Source organism: Bombus fervidus, chromosome 15 (genome assembly GCF_041682495.2).
Source record: "Bombus fervidus isolate BK054 chromosome 15, iyBomFerv1, whole genome shotgun sequence".
NCBI classification, from domain to species: Eukaryota; Metazoa; Arthropoda; class Insecta; order Hymenoptera; family Apidae; genus Bombus; species Bombus fervidus.
This window is the reverse complement of record NC_091531.1, coordinates 4,146,995-4,162,188: the sequence shown is the minus strand read 5'-3', so window position 1 is coordinate 4,162,188 and position 15,194 is coordinate 4,146,995. Positions and strand designations below refer to the sequence as shown.

The following is a 15,194-nucleotide window of genomic DNA, read 5'->3' as shown; positions in this document are numbered from 1 at the left end:
ATGCGGGTTAACATTTTATTTCCATACAAATACTTAATATTCACTAAATGTCTCAAATATTCTTCCTATATTATAAAAATAACATTGATACAAGAACCTTATTTTCTTGAAATACATACTTTGTTCGTATCGGCAGTTTTAAGTTTCCCACTAATATTACTGTCTCATATATTTACATATATGGGAACATAGTTGAACATTCTTTATACAGTTATTTTGTTCCTTATCAGTCAACATGTAATATGTGTATAGAATTCGATACAACGATTAAGGATCGACAAATGAAATCATAATGTATCTTGTACCACTGGTAACTCGAAGTCCTTCGTGATAATGAGTCAATCTTCCAGGATGCATCAACATCCAACCTGGTTTTGTATCCGTAACAGAGCAGTTATAACGGATAAATCGACAACCTCCACCTTCATAATCCACCCCCGCCCTATTTAGAGCGATGTTGATAGTATAAGTTGAACTATCATGATGTGGCTTCAATGATGGTTGTTCATCTGGACGATATCTTACGACGAAATTCATGAGTGCACGAGGTGGCTGTAAATTTCAATTACGAACATATTCAATTAGTATTTTATTTGTACTAATTATCCATTAATATTCAAAACAATGCAGAGTATTTTTTATTCAATCTGTGATACTCTCATTTTATTTGAAATGTTTCACTATAATACGATATGCATACTTCATCTACAACAAGCTGTTTCATTTAACTGGTGACGGTAAAATTTCTCACGAGGGATTGATTTTATCAAAAAAGTATTCTTACAAGAATTGTTTAGTATGTGAGTATAAGGAGACATTATAGATGATATAAACAATTTTTATCTAAGTCTAATAGTGGAAGAGATATTAATATCAAATTAACCTTCTTAAATGGAATCCTGTATTTTCCGCTCATAATATGATAGCGTTTGTTGAGATGAATACAAACAACATGTCACATAATGTCATTTCATGTAGTAGAATGACATAGATTAAATCCTAAAAATGAACCAGCGGAAATCAGTAATTGAATTCTACACGACTTCATGGTCTAACGCCATCAAATGATTGCGCTATGAACTAGACAAAGATCGAGTTTCTTATCTCCCTTTATGCTTCTTAGATTCATATCTTTAGTTTCTAACAGTCAGCTTAAGAAGTGTCTTTTGCAAGTCAAGAAGTCCTCTTATGTATCACACAACATTGCAGGAATATTTTTCAATAACTTTAATCTCTTATGAGATATTCGACCGTTTCCAGTTAAATAGAATATCCTTTATACATGTATAACAATATAACTGCAGCCTAGTAAAAAGGTGCAACGAATCCGAATACGAAGCCTATCGCCATTCCCTATGATGTAACCATTTTGCCAAATAATGTCTTGCAATTTAAAATTTGTGCAACGGTGCATTAATTTATATGTAGATCAGGGTGAGAAATATTGTGCAACCAACAGACTACTTATTCCCATATATGTATCCTGTTTTTGGTAACTCTTACATTCGTATTATATCCTATAAAAACATGTTCTTGCAAAGGACTGACATATTCATAAAGAAAATTTAACCAAGATTCGTGGAGGCCGATTTGTTTCATGTGAATATCTCGTGTCGGTACGGCTTCGTATCCACCTTCGATACGTGGGTCCTAAAAATGATTGACACATTTTATAGTTAAAAGACAAATATCTTACATCGTGATAATATCCGGCGAACACGAGTTCCTGAAGAGGTCTAACATACTCCTTTAAAAAGTATAGCCACTGTGGCTCATATTTTACTTGATTCATATGTATATCACGGGTTGGTACATTTTCATAACCACCCGTTAATCTCGGATCCTGTTGGAAAAATTATATTATTATTGTTTAGTGATAAGGCAAATGTTTATCCTGTGACTGTTTTATCTGAAAAATGTAACTATCGCGTTATTACTGTAACTGTTACTGTAACTATTTAAAGATAAATAATCATACATGATTCGATCCATCCGACCACTTTCCGAACGTTTCCATGATATCTATCAACTCTTTCGTAAACCTCTCGTTTACTATAGGGAATCTATAAACATCTGGGCAAACCTAGAATGAAAATTTAATTGACCTGAATAATACCGAGAATTCATATATTTGATAAATATTAAACATTTCGATAAAATATATATAATGAGCGGGAAAAAGAGTATGAGACAATATCGGTCAATTGGGTAAGTGCACTATACTACATATATATACGCAGTATATATACCAATAGTATATCCAAAATCTAACACCTGATCTTACATTGCACTTTAAATATTATAAGTGCCTCTCGGAAAAGTTAATAATTCTGACGTATTATCTGACGTATCTACATCTCTTTTATCCGACCACTAGAAATGTATAAATGTGTTTTTACCTGCACCGGAGTTTTATTCGGATTAAAGTTTTCCGAATAATTTTCATGTATGTATGTTTTTTCCCAATCTAATTTGTTGTTGAGAATTTGATAGAAATCCGGATGTGTTACCGTAACGTCATAATTATCTGGATCAACGAGATGTCCAAAGTCAACTCTATTACTGACATACATGAAGATGTTTCGTTCTCTGTTAGCATAAGCGAAAGCCATCTCCGTGTCTAAATCGCCTTCCGAATAGGATGGACGAGTCTCTTTGTTACTTAATAGAGTTGCATTAATTAAGTAGCAGTTGCTGATAAACGGCACGTTCCATAGTCCTCTGTAATAATATTATATACTATATATTTATGTATGTATATATATATATATATATGTATATATGGTGGGGCCCCTAAGTCACTTCCGCGTTTAAAAGTTGTATGACTCTCTTTTTTATTGTATTACATAAATATTTTTAAATTTTTGTTCCAAATTCACAAAATCCTCAAAAAAAAAAAAAAAAAAAAAGAAAAAGAAAAAGGATTACTCTTTGATATGATATTCTTCAGACATAACGTCTCACTAAACTGTAATCTTTACAGAGTGCAATTTACGTTAATGAATAACTCTCGGGTTTTCAGTATTTCAAATCCTGGTGCTCTGTTTATGAACATACCGATTGTCGTGAAAATAGGCCACATCTGCCATTAGAGTAGTGTTAGAAAAATGTAGTATTAATTAAAAAAAAATTCTATTGTTTTTACTAGAATTATTTACACTCAAATTACACACTTTAAAAATCTGCAACAAAAATTTAAAAGTATAATACCAAGAAGAATCTTATACAGCTTTTAAATGGGAAAGTAACTTATGGGCTAGCCTATATGATATTATACTAAGTTTTTCTACTGATATGAAATGCAACACAGTAATTATTGTGGTGAAAAATAATGATTCGATTCAGCTTAATTCATATGAACGATCGATTTAATACATAATAGCACGTGGGTATCCAATCGGTCTGCTGTTCTCAGGACCTCAAGGCCAGTGAAGAAGCAGACGCGAAACCATAGAAGGGACCAGCATACTTGTTTGTTAGTCCCGCGAGACAATATTTCGTAAGGCAATCAGTCTGATGTCGTGATTGGCTGATGAACACACTGGCAATGGGTTATGCATAATTATCCAATTGAGATTCATAACTCTGTCACCAATGACGCGACATGCCCATCGTGCATAGTCCATTCATATTTTAGGCTGTAGGCCGAAGCCCAAAGATTCGGCTTGACCACTTGTCAAAAGTAGCGGTTCCGTGTAGCCGGTAAGCACCTGAAGATTGTGTCACTTTTATCACCAACAATTGCTTTCCGGTGAAGTTCGATTGGTATACAAGCGACTATCTTTAACATACATAAGTATAAACACGTTTAATGTTTTGCAAAAGTTACTCAAAAACATTTCAAGTGTTCTAATTCCAAGTTAGAATAATCAAAATCAATTGAAAACTAAGATACACCCAAGTGTAACAGCTCTATGTAAAGTGCATAGAAATATTGACACTTTGAAAAAAGATTGAGAACTATATAATCGTAGAACAAATGAAGATATATCAACTTTTCTGCCTGTTCTTTTTTGCTGGTTTATTGGTAAACACAGACGCGGCAAAAGGTGGAGGAGGTAGAGGAGGCGGCAGACGCACTGGCGGAAGAGTTTACAAGTCTCGGATGCCTATTCTGATTCCTCACAGAAATCCTGCTAGTGCTAATTACTACGAAAACAAAGATGTGAGTTTAAAGATATTAATCGATATCAGATCATCGATCGCCTAACTTTTAAAATTCGTAGGGAGCGAGAATAGTGAAAGCTTCACACTTTGAATTGGATTACATGTTGGGTAGGAAGATCACGTTTTTCTGCATGGCCACTGGATTTCCAAGGCCTGAGATCACCTGGTTGAAAGATGGAATCGAATTGTACCATCACAAATTCTTTCAGGTATTCTCATTATTCAGAAAAAGGGATTCCTATAAGAGAAATTTGAGGAAAGTTGTAAAATCGTGCGTATTGCAGGTACATGAATGGCCTGTTGGTAATGATACATTAAAATCAAAGATGGAAATTGACCCAGCCACCCAGAAAGATGCGGGATATTACGAATGTCAAGCGGATAATCAATATGCGGTTGATCGTCGTGGCTTTAGGACGGATTATGTCATGATCTCCTATTAAAATCAGTACTTTTGTCGTAGTTGCAATACTTAAGTTTAGACGTCAATCTTTTCAACTTACCGTAATAGCAGAAAAGCTAATTTTAAATAGCAAGTTTAATTTTTTAAAAGCTATACACTTTCACTTTCACTTTTCTTCGAAACATATCGAATAATGTTGAATTTAACACTTTTATAACAGCAAAAGCATTATATTTACAAAAATATAATAAAAAGAAAAATGTACGACACGTTCCGATATTTGTTTTAATGCACGAATACCATAGATTGTTAAGAATTTCAAAGCATGAAGGCGCACTTGGAAATTTAAAGTTCCCCCTATCTTTTACTCATTAAATCACAATTGACTCTTACAAGGGTGGTACATCTGTAGCGTAAAGCATAAAATAAAACATAAGATAGCATATCACAAATTTGTTTGACGAATTGCCATTTTGTTCACGAATTAAATGAAAAAATTCCTGAAACAACGTTCAACCTTGTCATATTCAATCTTGTTTTATTAGAACCAATTCGATTATCAGTACTAGGTAAAACGAACAATCAAGTTAGAGCATTTGGAATTTGGTGATGACCGAGTTGCAATAGGTGTCGAATGAATAACTAGCACATGTGCGTATAATACATGCAGTTCAGCAGTATCTGTCTATACATCTGTAATAGATAGGAGAGAAGACTAGGGGAGTAATGAGTAGGTAACTGTTAGTTACATCGGAGTTCCGTGTGATCGTCATACGTTGTCTGTACTCGGTGAGTATCTGCGACATATTAACACAGACTTCTCTGTTTCCTCTACTTTTAACCATCTACTTGATCTATCCATTTCTAGTTGCTTTGTTCAAATCATCATGCCACGCTCTATGGTGATGTTATTTCTGTTAATCGTACTACTACTAAATAGCCAGGAAATTCTTGGACGAAGAGGACGAGGCAGAGGAAAAACCAGATCGCGAGTCCAAATAGGACTGCCTATCACTGGAAAGTATCGCGATCCAGAAAGTGATCAATATTATAATAATCATGATGTACGTAGACTTCTTAACCAAGTTAGAAGTCGCTTCTAATTTGTTAATTATTTTCTGAAAATGTTTATCTAGGGAGCAAAAATAGTATTGGCATCGCACTTTGATTTAGAGTACGTTTTAGGACATAAAATCGCTTTCCTTTGCGTGGCACGTGGAAACCCACGGCCACACATCACATGGTTCAAGGATGGTGCTGAAATCTATACACATCTTTATCTACATGTTGGTATAGATAATCTTAATTGCGATGATTAAGTCTTAATAAACGATGATTATAATGATGAAAATTTTGTATGTAAAGGTACACGAATGGCAAGTTGGACCAGATAAAGTGAAATCGAAACTGGAAATAGATCCTGCGACACAAATGGATGCTGGAGTCTACGAATGTACAGCCGATAATATGTACAGTATCGATCGAAGATCCTTCAAGACTGACTTTTCCATCGCTTTCGATTAAATTTCCTTTTTCACAATACTTTAGTACGAATATAGATGAAATCGAAAATTATTGCCTTTATGATGTCGGTTAAAATAACTAGTGATAAAAAGGACATGAAATGATTCTCACGAAATGTATAATGTTTGCACATGTATGCATAGTTAGACTATAAATAAAGTACGTTGCATTAAAATAGCAAGTTTGTAAAATATTTTTAAGACATACCTGCGTTCATTCTTGACGATCTCTATGTAATCAAAACTTCGAGCATAGAATCCATCGTCCATTATAGCTCCCCAGAAATTGCTCCACATTTTATATGGTCTGACTAATAATGGTGCGATGATATCTCGCTGTTGTTCTATTAGAAGTTTCAAAGTATGTTCGTTATCCAGATGGGAAACGGAATCAATTGAGAAATATCCAGAACATTCCTTTAACAAGCAATAATCCCTAAAGAACGATATTTATTTTAAAATTTACAGTAATTTCATTGAAAGTAATAAGGTTAAATATATCTTTGATGCATACATGGCTAAGTTTCTTGCATCAACTTCACTCATAGCATCATTCACAGAAATTTGCTTACTACTATTATATTCCTTTCCAACCTTCTTCATAAAATTATCAAGTACATCTTGGTGATACTCTACGTTGTTATGTATAAGCAAGTGTAGCTTCGATTTTGGATATGCTTGCTGATATATCGCCGATAGAAATTCGTTCAAGAAAGGAGTCGGCCGTTCTATAAATATAGCGATTAATATAATCGGATATGATTCCGGTGTTGTTCTATCCAATTCTATTGTTTCTTCCCAGCACATTACGCATCCTTCCTCAGGATTCCATGCATGAGCCAAATAATTCCCCAAAGAATTCAGCGATAACTTGCTGTAACCATTTCCATGAAGAATCAATGGTTCTGTGCTATAAACAGTATTCAAAAGCGAAGCCTTGCCACCCTCAAATTTTAACTCCACATCAGCTATAAAAAAGGATAATCTTATTCATTTTATTCATTTAATTCTACTTTACTTATTCACTTACCTACAGCACCATATAGATTCTGAAATATCTCAGACTTATGATCCAGTTTAATTTTATGACGTTCCCTTAATTCCTCGTCGAGATACGCCAACGTATAAAATAATTGATCGTCATCCTTATTTTTTATCGGGGCGTGTGTTAAAATCGCGTAAACGTCCGAAGCATAACCCACGAAGCCTCCAGAATTTAGAAAGCGTTTCCCCAGAGATGCGGATGGATATTTGGATGCTAGCGATTTATCCGGCCAACAAGAGCCTTCTGCAGAAAACAAAACTCTAGCGTCCATGCTCTTAAACTTATTAATGATCTCAGTCAAGTCGCTTAAGTATATCACGTCGTAACTAAAATACAAAGGTAGTTATTAAAATTAAACATTAGAATTAAAATTACAAATGAAACAAGCTAGAGGAGGAAATGAAATATGCAATAGACCTGTCCGTAAATATAACAATTTTCTGGTCATCGTTGCCATAATTTTCTAGAGCCTTCTTTAAAAGATTTACTTTGTATCCTCCTCCTGCGCTGGTTTTTATGTTATCACCACCTAACCAAGGTTCTCCCAAACCAAGTACCCTCAAATTATCGCGAAATCCATAGACATTGACTGATCTGAGATATCTTTTGTAGCCATCGGTTTCGTTCGAAGCAATAGTGAACACCAATACATCTGTAAACAATTTAGATTCTCATACTCTAAGAAAAATGGAAAAGAATTTGATGTAATATATTTGTACATATGTCACATTTCATTGAGTAAAAGAAAAATAATTTTTTTCCTCTTGGCCGTTTCATCTGAATTTCGAACGCGACACTTCAGCCCTGAATACAGAAGGCCAAATGGCCCTTTACAAAAACGCTGCGCAGAGATTTATGCATATATGAATGTACATTGCGGCCGAATAACATGTACAAAATATAGAATATCGTATATAGAAAATTTGTCCATATGACGGTTCGTTTTTGAGAAAGTCAGGTTTGAAAACTTGTCGGGTACAATTGAACATGGCTAACTGCGATCTACAGAATGTTATTCTGAAGATAATAGAAAGTGGAGTCGTGAAGTCGAAAATATAAAATAAAATTTGTTCACGAGACGCTTCGTTTCCGAGAAAAATAAGTTTGAAAATTCATTATACATGTGTACTAGGATTAATTGTAACCCGATTCTGAACTAAACATGTTCAAACTTTATTTTCTTGAAAATGAAGCCTTGAAACGGAAAAATTTTAATGTTAAATTGTCATATACACAATTTTGCAATATTTTATTTAATAGCTAGTTCAATAATACTGGTAACGAGTAAAATTTTATTTCGTCTTTGCTCTTTTTCAAAGCATGTATGGCTCCCCATATTGGAAGGGGTTATCTATTTTGAGCAACTATCAACATATGCACCGAACGAGCAAAAGCTAGGCAAACGCGATTCACATAAGCGCTACATTTTCCACATGACATCATGATTCGAATTACTGTACGCGTTAACAGTCACGTCAGCTCTCAGCTCTCAGCGAAACTGGATTCACGTAATATATATTGAACGGAATTTCAATTGTCAAAAAGCCGTATTATTTTGAAATCCAACATATATTATAATCCAAGATATATTTATATTTTGGCACAATTGTAAATTCAAAAACAAAAATTAATTTTATTTCTATAAGAATAATAACTAGTTGAATTCAAAAATGCGATGTTTTTATCATACTACATAGACATCATGTAGGCGCATATTTAGAAGATTCTTATAAAAAATTTCGACTTCTGTAAAGATATTGTCTAATCTTATTGTCCTCCTCATAAACAAATCTAAAGAATTAATTAAGAACATTCGTGGAAAAGCTGCCATAATAATGATAAAAGGTTTCAGAAAATTGGAAACAGAGGCATTTTCAGGGAATATGCTTATGTAAACGGAAATGGAAAGATAACCAGATCCCGCGAACGCTATTTAATTGTTCATCAAGGCATTGTCAATCAGGCAATTTCTTTGTGTATTAAATGCATCGTAATAGCTGTAAAATACATTTATTTTCTTGTAATTATAAAAAATATTTAAGCATATCCTTTTTTTAATGAAACATTTTTTTATTGTGTTCTATATTTAATTTTCATAATATCAAATTTTGGTAGTCATATAAAAATACACTAAATGATGCAAAATTTAATATATTGAAGTCTAATTAACTAGTATGTAAATGTTATAATAAATACAAATACTTTCTTTAGCCACTACAGTATATCACTGTAGCCACACAGACATATATATGTATACAGTATTAATCAAGACTGTTTGTACATAATAAAATAAATATTTCGAGAGAGTTTATTCTTTGCTACGCCTTTAAAGGAGATATCAAATCGTTCCGTTGAGATTCAAGAATATACATACATACATACATAATGGTACACGTGTCTGCCTTCGAATATAATCTCTCTGTTACTGTTCCAATTATTCTTGTAACTATACTGTGCATTAATTAAATGTATAAACGAACGTGTTGTGACAATGTATAACGATTTATCTTTATAAATCATTGTTTTTACTATTTATAAGATTAGTTAATTTACTAATAAATTGATCACATGTTTGGATTCTATAATCTTTAGTAATTCTTTAGCAATCTTTAATAATTCTTTCTACTTCTTCTTAATTCTTACGCCATGTACATTAATTTCAATATGACAAATTAAGAACAATGAAATAGTTTCCTTTTCCATAATAAAATTATGTCAAGGATAAAGATGTTATAATCTCACATAAATTGAAAAAAGTCAAGATGCTTTTTCCTCACTTGTTGATAAGTATAATAAGATAAAATAATTCCTACGCTCCACCAACCAATTATAAGTTAAATAAATATGTAAGTTTTAAACGATCGATTAAACGCCACAATAGTCGTAAAATCTTATCGTCTTTAAGGTCAACGTAACGAAAACTTTCCCCGGTAAATAACCACGAAAAGAGAACCAATAAACAAAATTGTAAGATTTCATTTGCGTATAGCAATTACGCCAAAATGATGAACATGATTTTTTATAAATTCACATTTACCTTAGTAGAAAGAAATATAGTAAATTGGAATATGATTATTTTAATAAAACTTATATTATTAAAAAGTTTATCAAAATAATACTTATATTATTAAAAAGTATATATACATATATTTTCACTCTGTTGGATGTTACCATTTTCAATTTCATTTAATTTAGATGATTTTTTTCAATAACTGTTTTGTGTAGATGTACAAAATTGGTATGGTATATAATTCGTAAAATACGTAAAATTTGAACAAAATAAAAACAAATAGCAAAACAATGTCCCGGCCTATATTTTCTTCTGAACTACATAAATGATTATACAATAAAATAGACGTTAACAACCAAGAATGATAAGAAGCACATTCACAATTGATCGAATTTATCTTCTCTTCATGCAGATTAATTTAGATGAGTTTTTCAGGAACACTGATGAAAGAGTTAAAAGAGCTAGGATGTAACTATTACCGTCTTTGTCTGTTGATGGTAGAGTCTCGCAAAACACGTGGTAGGTCAGAAAGAGGCTCCAAAAAAGACAGCATCCAATATTTTTCTCACGCATTTTCAACTAAAAAGAACCGCAAACGCGCCGAGGAATGAATGAAATGCACTGTTCTGACTTCTGACTAAGAGTACTAAGACTAGTCTCGAAGGACGGAAAGCAAGTTCGTTGCTACTCCCACACTTTTTGAACAAAAGTTACTATCTTCGACGATTACGTTCGGCACTTGACTCTCATTTATGATTTTAAAGAAACGAAATGAGATTCTCGTGGACATTTTTGATTATATAATGTACGAATAATGAGTTCAATATTCTAAGTCATTAATCTGTATCTTAAGTGTTAATCGATTTAATAACATTGGGAATAAGGAATAATACGTTTCATACGACACGGATGGCGATACGCGTTGTATCACTCTGATGTTGATTTATGTAGATTTAGAATACAAACAAGATTTTATTGTACTATCTGTAGGTTGCACATGTTAGTTAAAAATTAAATAATGTTTAGCTGAAAATTACGAAACACTAAACACCAAGTATATATTATACCAGAGATTCTCTGATTATACACTACAAAGTTATCGACTGCATAAATGGTCATGTGCATTGTCGATAATATTTTGAAGATGTCACTCTTTAACATGTGCCAACCTAATAAAATTTCAGACGAAGTTGGTAATCCTTTCTGAATTACATATTTGAATACATACCTACGTGTTATTTGGTATTATACCACAAATGATTTCATTGTTGACTGTTTGAAGTAATGAAACATCAAATAGATACAGAGTGATTCGTAATTCATGATACAATGGGGTAAGGGAGATTTTATGATACAAAATAATGTAAAATCAAGAATAATAAAATTGCATTGAAGATTTCATTTTTTAGAAAATTTAGCGAAAATTTGTGGAGCATGCATTGTTTAATTAACAACTAGACAGGAATAAATAATCTAGAGGAGCAAATAGGATGTTACTTTACATGTGAAAATAAATAGAAAATGTAGAATAAAGTGTTGCCTTCTGAAATCTTATTTTCAAGAAATTTGAATTTGAAAATATGCTTAGTACGCTTGTATACCGAGTTAGTTCTTAGCTAACATATTCAAATTCTATTTTCTCCAAAACGAAACCTTAAACGATAAAATTTTATTCTTAATTTTCAACTTATTTTCACATATAGAATAACCTTATATCAAATGTCCATTCCTGTTCATACTTACTTCATAAATTTTAAAACACGATTTTCTTAAAAACGAATCTTCCAACGCAATTTCGTTATTCTTAATTTTCATATTGTTTTAAGCCGTAGAATTTGTATTATGAATTACAGACCACCTTCTATATTATAAGTATCTTTAGCAATCATATAATATAATGCAATACCCTTACCGTTACTCTTTGTGCTCCTGTCACAAAAATTTATATTTGCTTTATAGCGTTTAGCAACAATCTGCTTGAATGTGCTTATCGATTCTTCAACACATGTTGCATTCTCGTTGCCAAAATAATCTTCTTTAACTAAAGCATCAACACCTATATAATTTAATATCAAAACACTAATCAGTATAATATTTCTTCTGTTTATCATGATTTACACGCATCGCACGTCATACAATCATATAACAAAATGTAAATCTTTTTTTGTATTTATTAAATAAAAATTTTAAAAACTATTGAATAAATATTTTAATACGGTACATTACACGTATTATCGAGATTTTTTATGTAATTGTTTATTGTAAATAAATGTAATTATGTGTAATTATTTATTGTAAAAAATACATTATGTTAAGAAAATTGATTATTGAAAATGATGTATAGATCCGACTTTGATCGATAAATCAATAGAACTATATGAACCTAAACAAATCGAATCATTTATAGGCGAAATGGAATTCGAAAGCGAGACGGATTAAGTTTTTTGTAAGGACTCGGACACCGTAACCGCGTACTTTTTCCTTCTTTCCTCTTCCTGTAGCTTCTTTCGTTCATTTTTTCGTGTTTTGAGGAAGAAAAGGAAAGAATTTTATGTTACTATATATATGTATAAAAAATAAACAATCACATTATAAAAACAGATTTACGTACTTGAAATAATAAAGGTTATCGCGCATGTAGGTAATTAAGTTAGGTCAGAGAGCCGAACTAATGCCCAACAAATAGGATCAAGCGTCAATTTAATACGATTAGTGGGACAGCAATGTAGACGAAGGCTTCTTTAACATTTTGATAAAAATTTGTTCGCAGTATCCATACACCTATCATCGTCGGTGTTTCGTCCTCAGAGCCACAATAGTTTTGAAATAAAGCAACACTAGATCAAACAATGGGGAAGGATGACGCGGAAACGGTAGCTTTGAAAAAAGAGCTGGAAGATTTAATCAACAAATGCAAGGTTGTATTAGAAAAATTATACATATTACCTGTATCGCATTAATTGTACAGCAATTAGAAAGAAAAACCTGTAATGAATTCATACTTTGATGTCAATTAAGAATATATTTCTTACACTTTGAACACTTTATTACATAACAGGAAGATCAAAAGAAACAACAAGATACAACTTTGGAAGAAGCATGTAGTAGTGTACCGGATGCACCAAAAGTTAAATTAACTACAAAAAAGTTACTAAAGGGACATATCAACAAAGTGAATTCGGTGCATTATAGCGGTGATAGTAGGTCAGTATTGATCATCGATCCTATGATTTGCTCTGTGAAATCAACCGAAACGATTGTGTCCAATCTTGAGCTATCAAAATGAATATCTCCTTCCAGGCATTGCGTGACTGGTTCACTAGACGGAAAATTGATCATTTGGGATTCGTGGACTGGAAATAAAGTTCAGGTAATTCCATTACGTTCAGCATGGGTGATGTCGGTAGCTTTTGCACCCTCGGGAAACTTCGTTGCTTGTGGTGGTATGGACAATATGTGCACTATCTACGATGTAAACAATCGTGACGCCACAGGATCGGCTAAAATCGTTCGAGAATTACTAGGATACGAAGGTTTCCTCTCATCCTGCAGATTCTTGGAGGACAAAAAGATTATCACTGGATCTGGTGACATGAAAATGTATCCGCATCTATAAAGCATTAATAAATAATATAATTATTTTTTGCCACTATTTATTTGTCATTAATTTCGATATTCTTTTAGTTGTATATGGGATTTGGAAGCAAACAAGAAAACTACCGACTTTTGCGCGCATGCTGGAGACGTGGTTAGTATTAGTTTATCTCCAGACGTAAATACGTATATTACCGGATCGGTGGACAGAACATGTAAATTATGGGATATAAGAGAGCAGACTGCAAAGCAAACTTTCTTTGGACACGGAGCTGACGTAAACTCAGTTTGTGTTAGTATAGAAAGTATATTTCATTATTGGGAGACTGCTGATATTTATGCAGATCTGTATTTTTGTAAATATAGTTTATAAAATGGAATTTAGGTAGAAAATTGTTTTATCTATTAAATATTATAAAAGGTACTGTATCTTGGATATCTTATATATTTTTGCATATTATATGTATTTTGTGTATTTTTGTATCTTCAAAAAAATCAAAAAATCTTTTGTTTCTTATAAATGTATAAAAATCCGCAGTCTAATTATTATTAGTTACTTAATAAATACAAGTATACTTGAAAGGTTCCCTTAAAACTATATACTTTTAGTAACTTGTAAGATTACCTTGTAATGAAAAGAATTATTTTCATTTAGTATCATCCTTCGGGACAAGCTTTTGTAACGGCATCAGAAGATAAGACGGCAAGACTGTGGGACTTAAGATCAGATCAGCAGTTAGCTACATTTAAGCCTCCCAATTCAAACCCCGGATTCACAAGTTGCGGTTTATCCTTTAGCGGAAGATTCATATTCTGTGGAAGCGATGACAACTCCATTCATATATGGGATACATTGAAGAATCAACATAATGGTAAATATTATAGATATTAGAACTAAGGAAATATTTATAATAATTTTCGTAAATTATAATCGACTTTACCTTTCATTCAAAGGTGTTTTAACTGGTCATGAAAATCGGGTAACATCGCTCAGCGTTTCTGGAAATGGTATGGCTGTTGCTAGTTGCTCCTGGGACCAAAATGTTCGAATTTGGGTGTAGAACTTAAAAAAAAGTATTACTGTCCAATAATATTGAAGAAAAATGGAGCAAAAATAAAAGAGAAAGGGCTTATTTTTTGTTGAAATGTTCTCCGCTCGTATTTTACGACTGTCATCAAAATTTTGATACACGAAAAAGTAGGTCTACGCTTTTGCAGAAAGATTACAGAACTACTCTATATTATACGCATTAAATTAAATGCTTACTTAAGTGATGTACCATAAAAATATATATATATCATTTTAAGTATAAATATCCGTAATATACATCTTGAAGTTATTGAAGCTTAAAAAATTCGTAATAATTTTAATCTTTCCCAATTAGAAAGTAATTATAAAGTAAGTAAGCAATTAATATTAGGAGAAAAGAATAAGATAATGGTAACAAATTG

General features: G+C 32.3%; 3 protein-coding genes across 4 annotated transcripts; 2 read left to right on the top strand and 1 right to left on the bottom strand.

Annotated features, from left to right (window-relative positions):
• Position 1: 1 nt before the first annotated feature.
• Positions 2 to 11,264, bottom strand: Plod (procollagen lysyl hydroxylase). The gene is made up of 9 exons (XM_072017774.1): positions 10,628 to 11,264; positions 7,556 to 7,790; positions 7,124 to 7,464; positions 6,608 to 7,061; positions 6,302 to 6,529; positions 2,400 to 2,721; positions 1,979 to 2,083; positions 1,697 to 1,843; positions 2 to 552 (listed from the first exon to the last, which is right to left on the bottom strand). Exons 1-9 carry the CDS (start codon positions 10,719 to 10,721, stop codon positions 268 to 270), a joined length of 2,211 nt encoding a protein of 736 aa, XP_071873875.1. The 5' UTR covers positions 10,722 to 11,264; the 3' UTR covers positions 2 to 267.
• LOC139994833 (immunoglobulin domain-containing protein oig-4-like) lies at positions 3,371 to 6,271 on the top strand. 2 transcript variants are annotated; one of them, XM_072017792.1, is made up of 5 exons: positions 3,371 to 4,165; positions 4,227 to 4,371; positions 5,447 to 5,634; positions 5,707 to 5,856; positions 5,936 to 6,271. In XM_072017792.1, the coding sequence occupies exons 1-5, from the start codon at positions 3,980 to 3,982 to the stop codon at positions 6,092 to 6,094; spliced, it is 828 nt and encodes a 275-aa protein (XP_071873893.1). In that variant the 5' UTR covers positions 3,371 to 3,979; the 3' UTR covers positions 6,095 to 6,271. The 2 variants fall into 2 exon arrangements, with proteins under 2 accessions (XP_071873893.1, XP_071873892.1); XM_072017791.1 differs by lacking the exons at positions 3,371 to 4,165; positions 4,227 to 4,371 and adding an exon at positions 4,611 to 5,359 and having other exon boundaries at positions 5,439 to 5,634.
• A 1,638-nt stretch (positions 11,265 to 12,902) lies between the features above and the next one.
• Positions 12,903 to 14,875, top strand: Gbeta76c (guanine nucleotide-binding protein subunit beta-2). The gene is made up of 6 exons (XM_072017787.1): positions 12,903 to 13,066; positions 13,207 to 13,352; positions 13,449 to 13,748; positions 13,833 to 14,034; positions 14,398 to 14,614; positions 14,697 to 14,875. Exons 1-6 carry the CDS (start codon positions 12,998 to 13,000, stop codon positions 14,801 to 14,803), a joined length of 1,041 nt encoding a protein of 346 aa, XP_071873888.1. The 5' UTR covers positions 12,903 to 12,997; the 3' UTR covers positions 14,804 to 14,875.
• Positions 14,876 to 15,194: the final 319 nt, after the last annotated feature.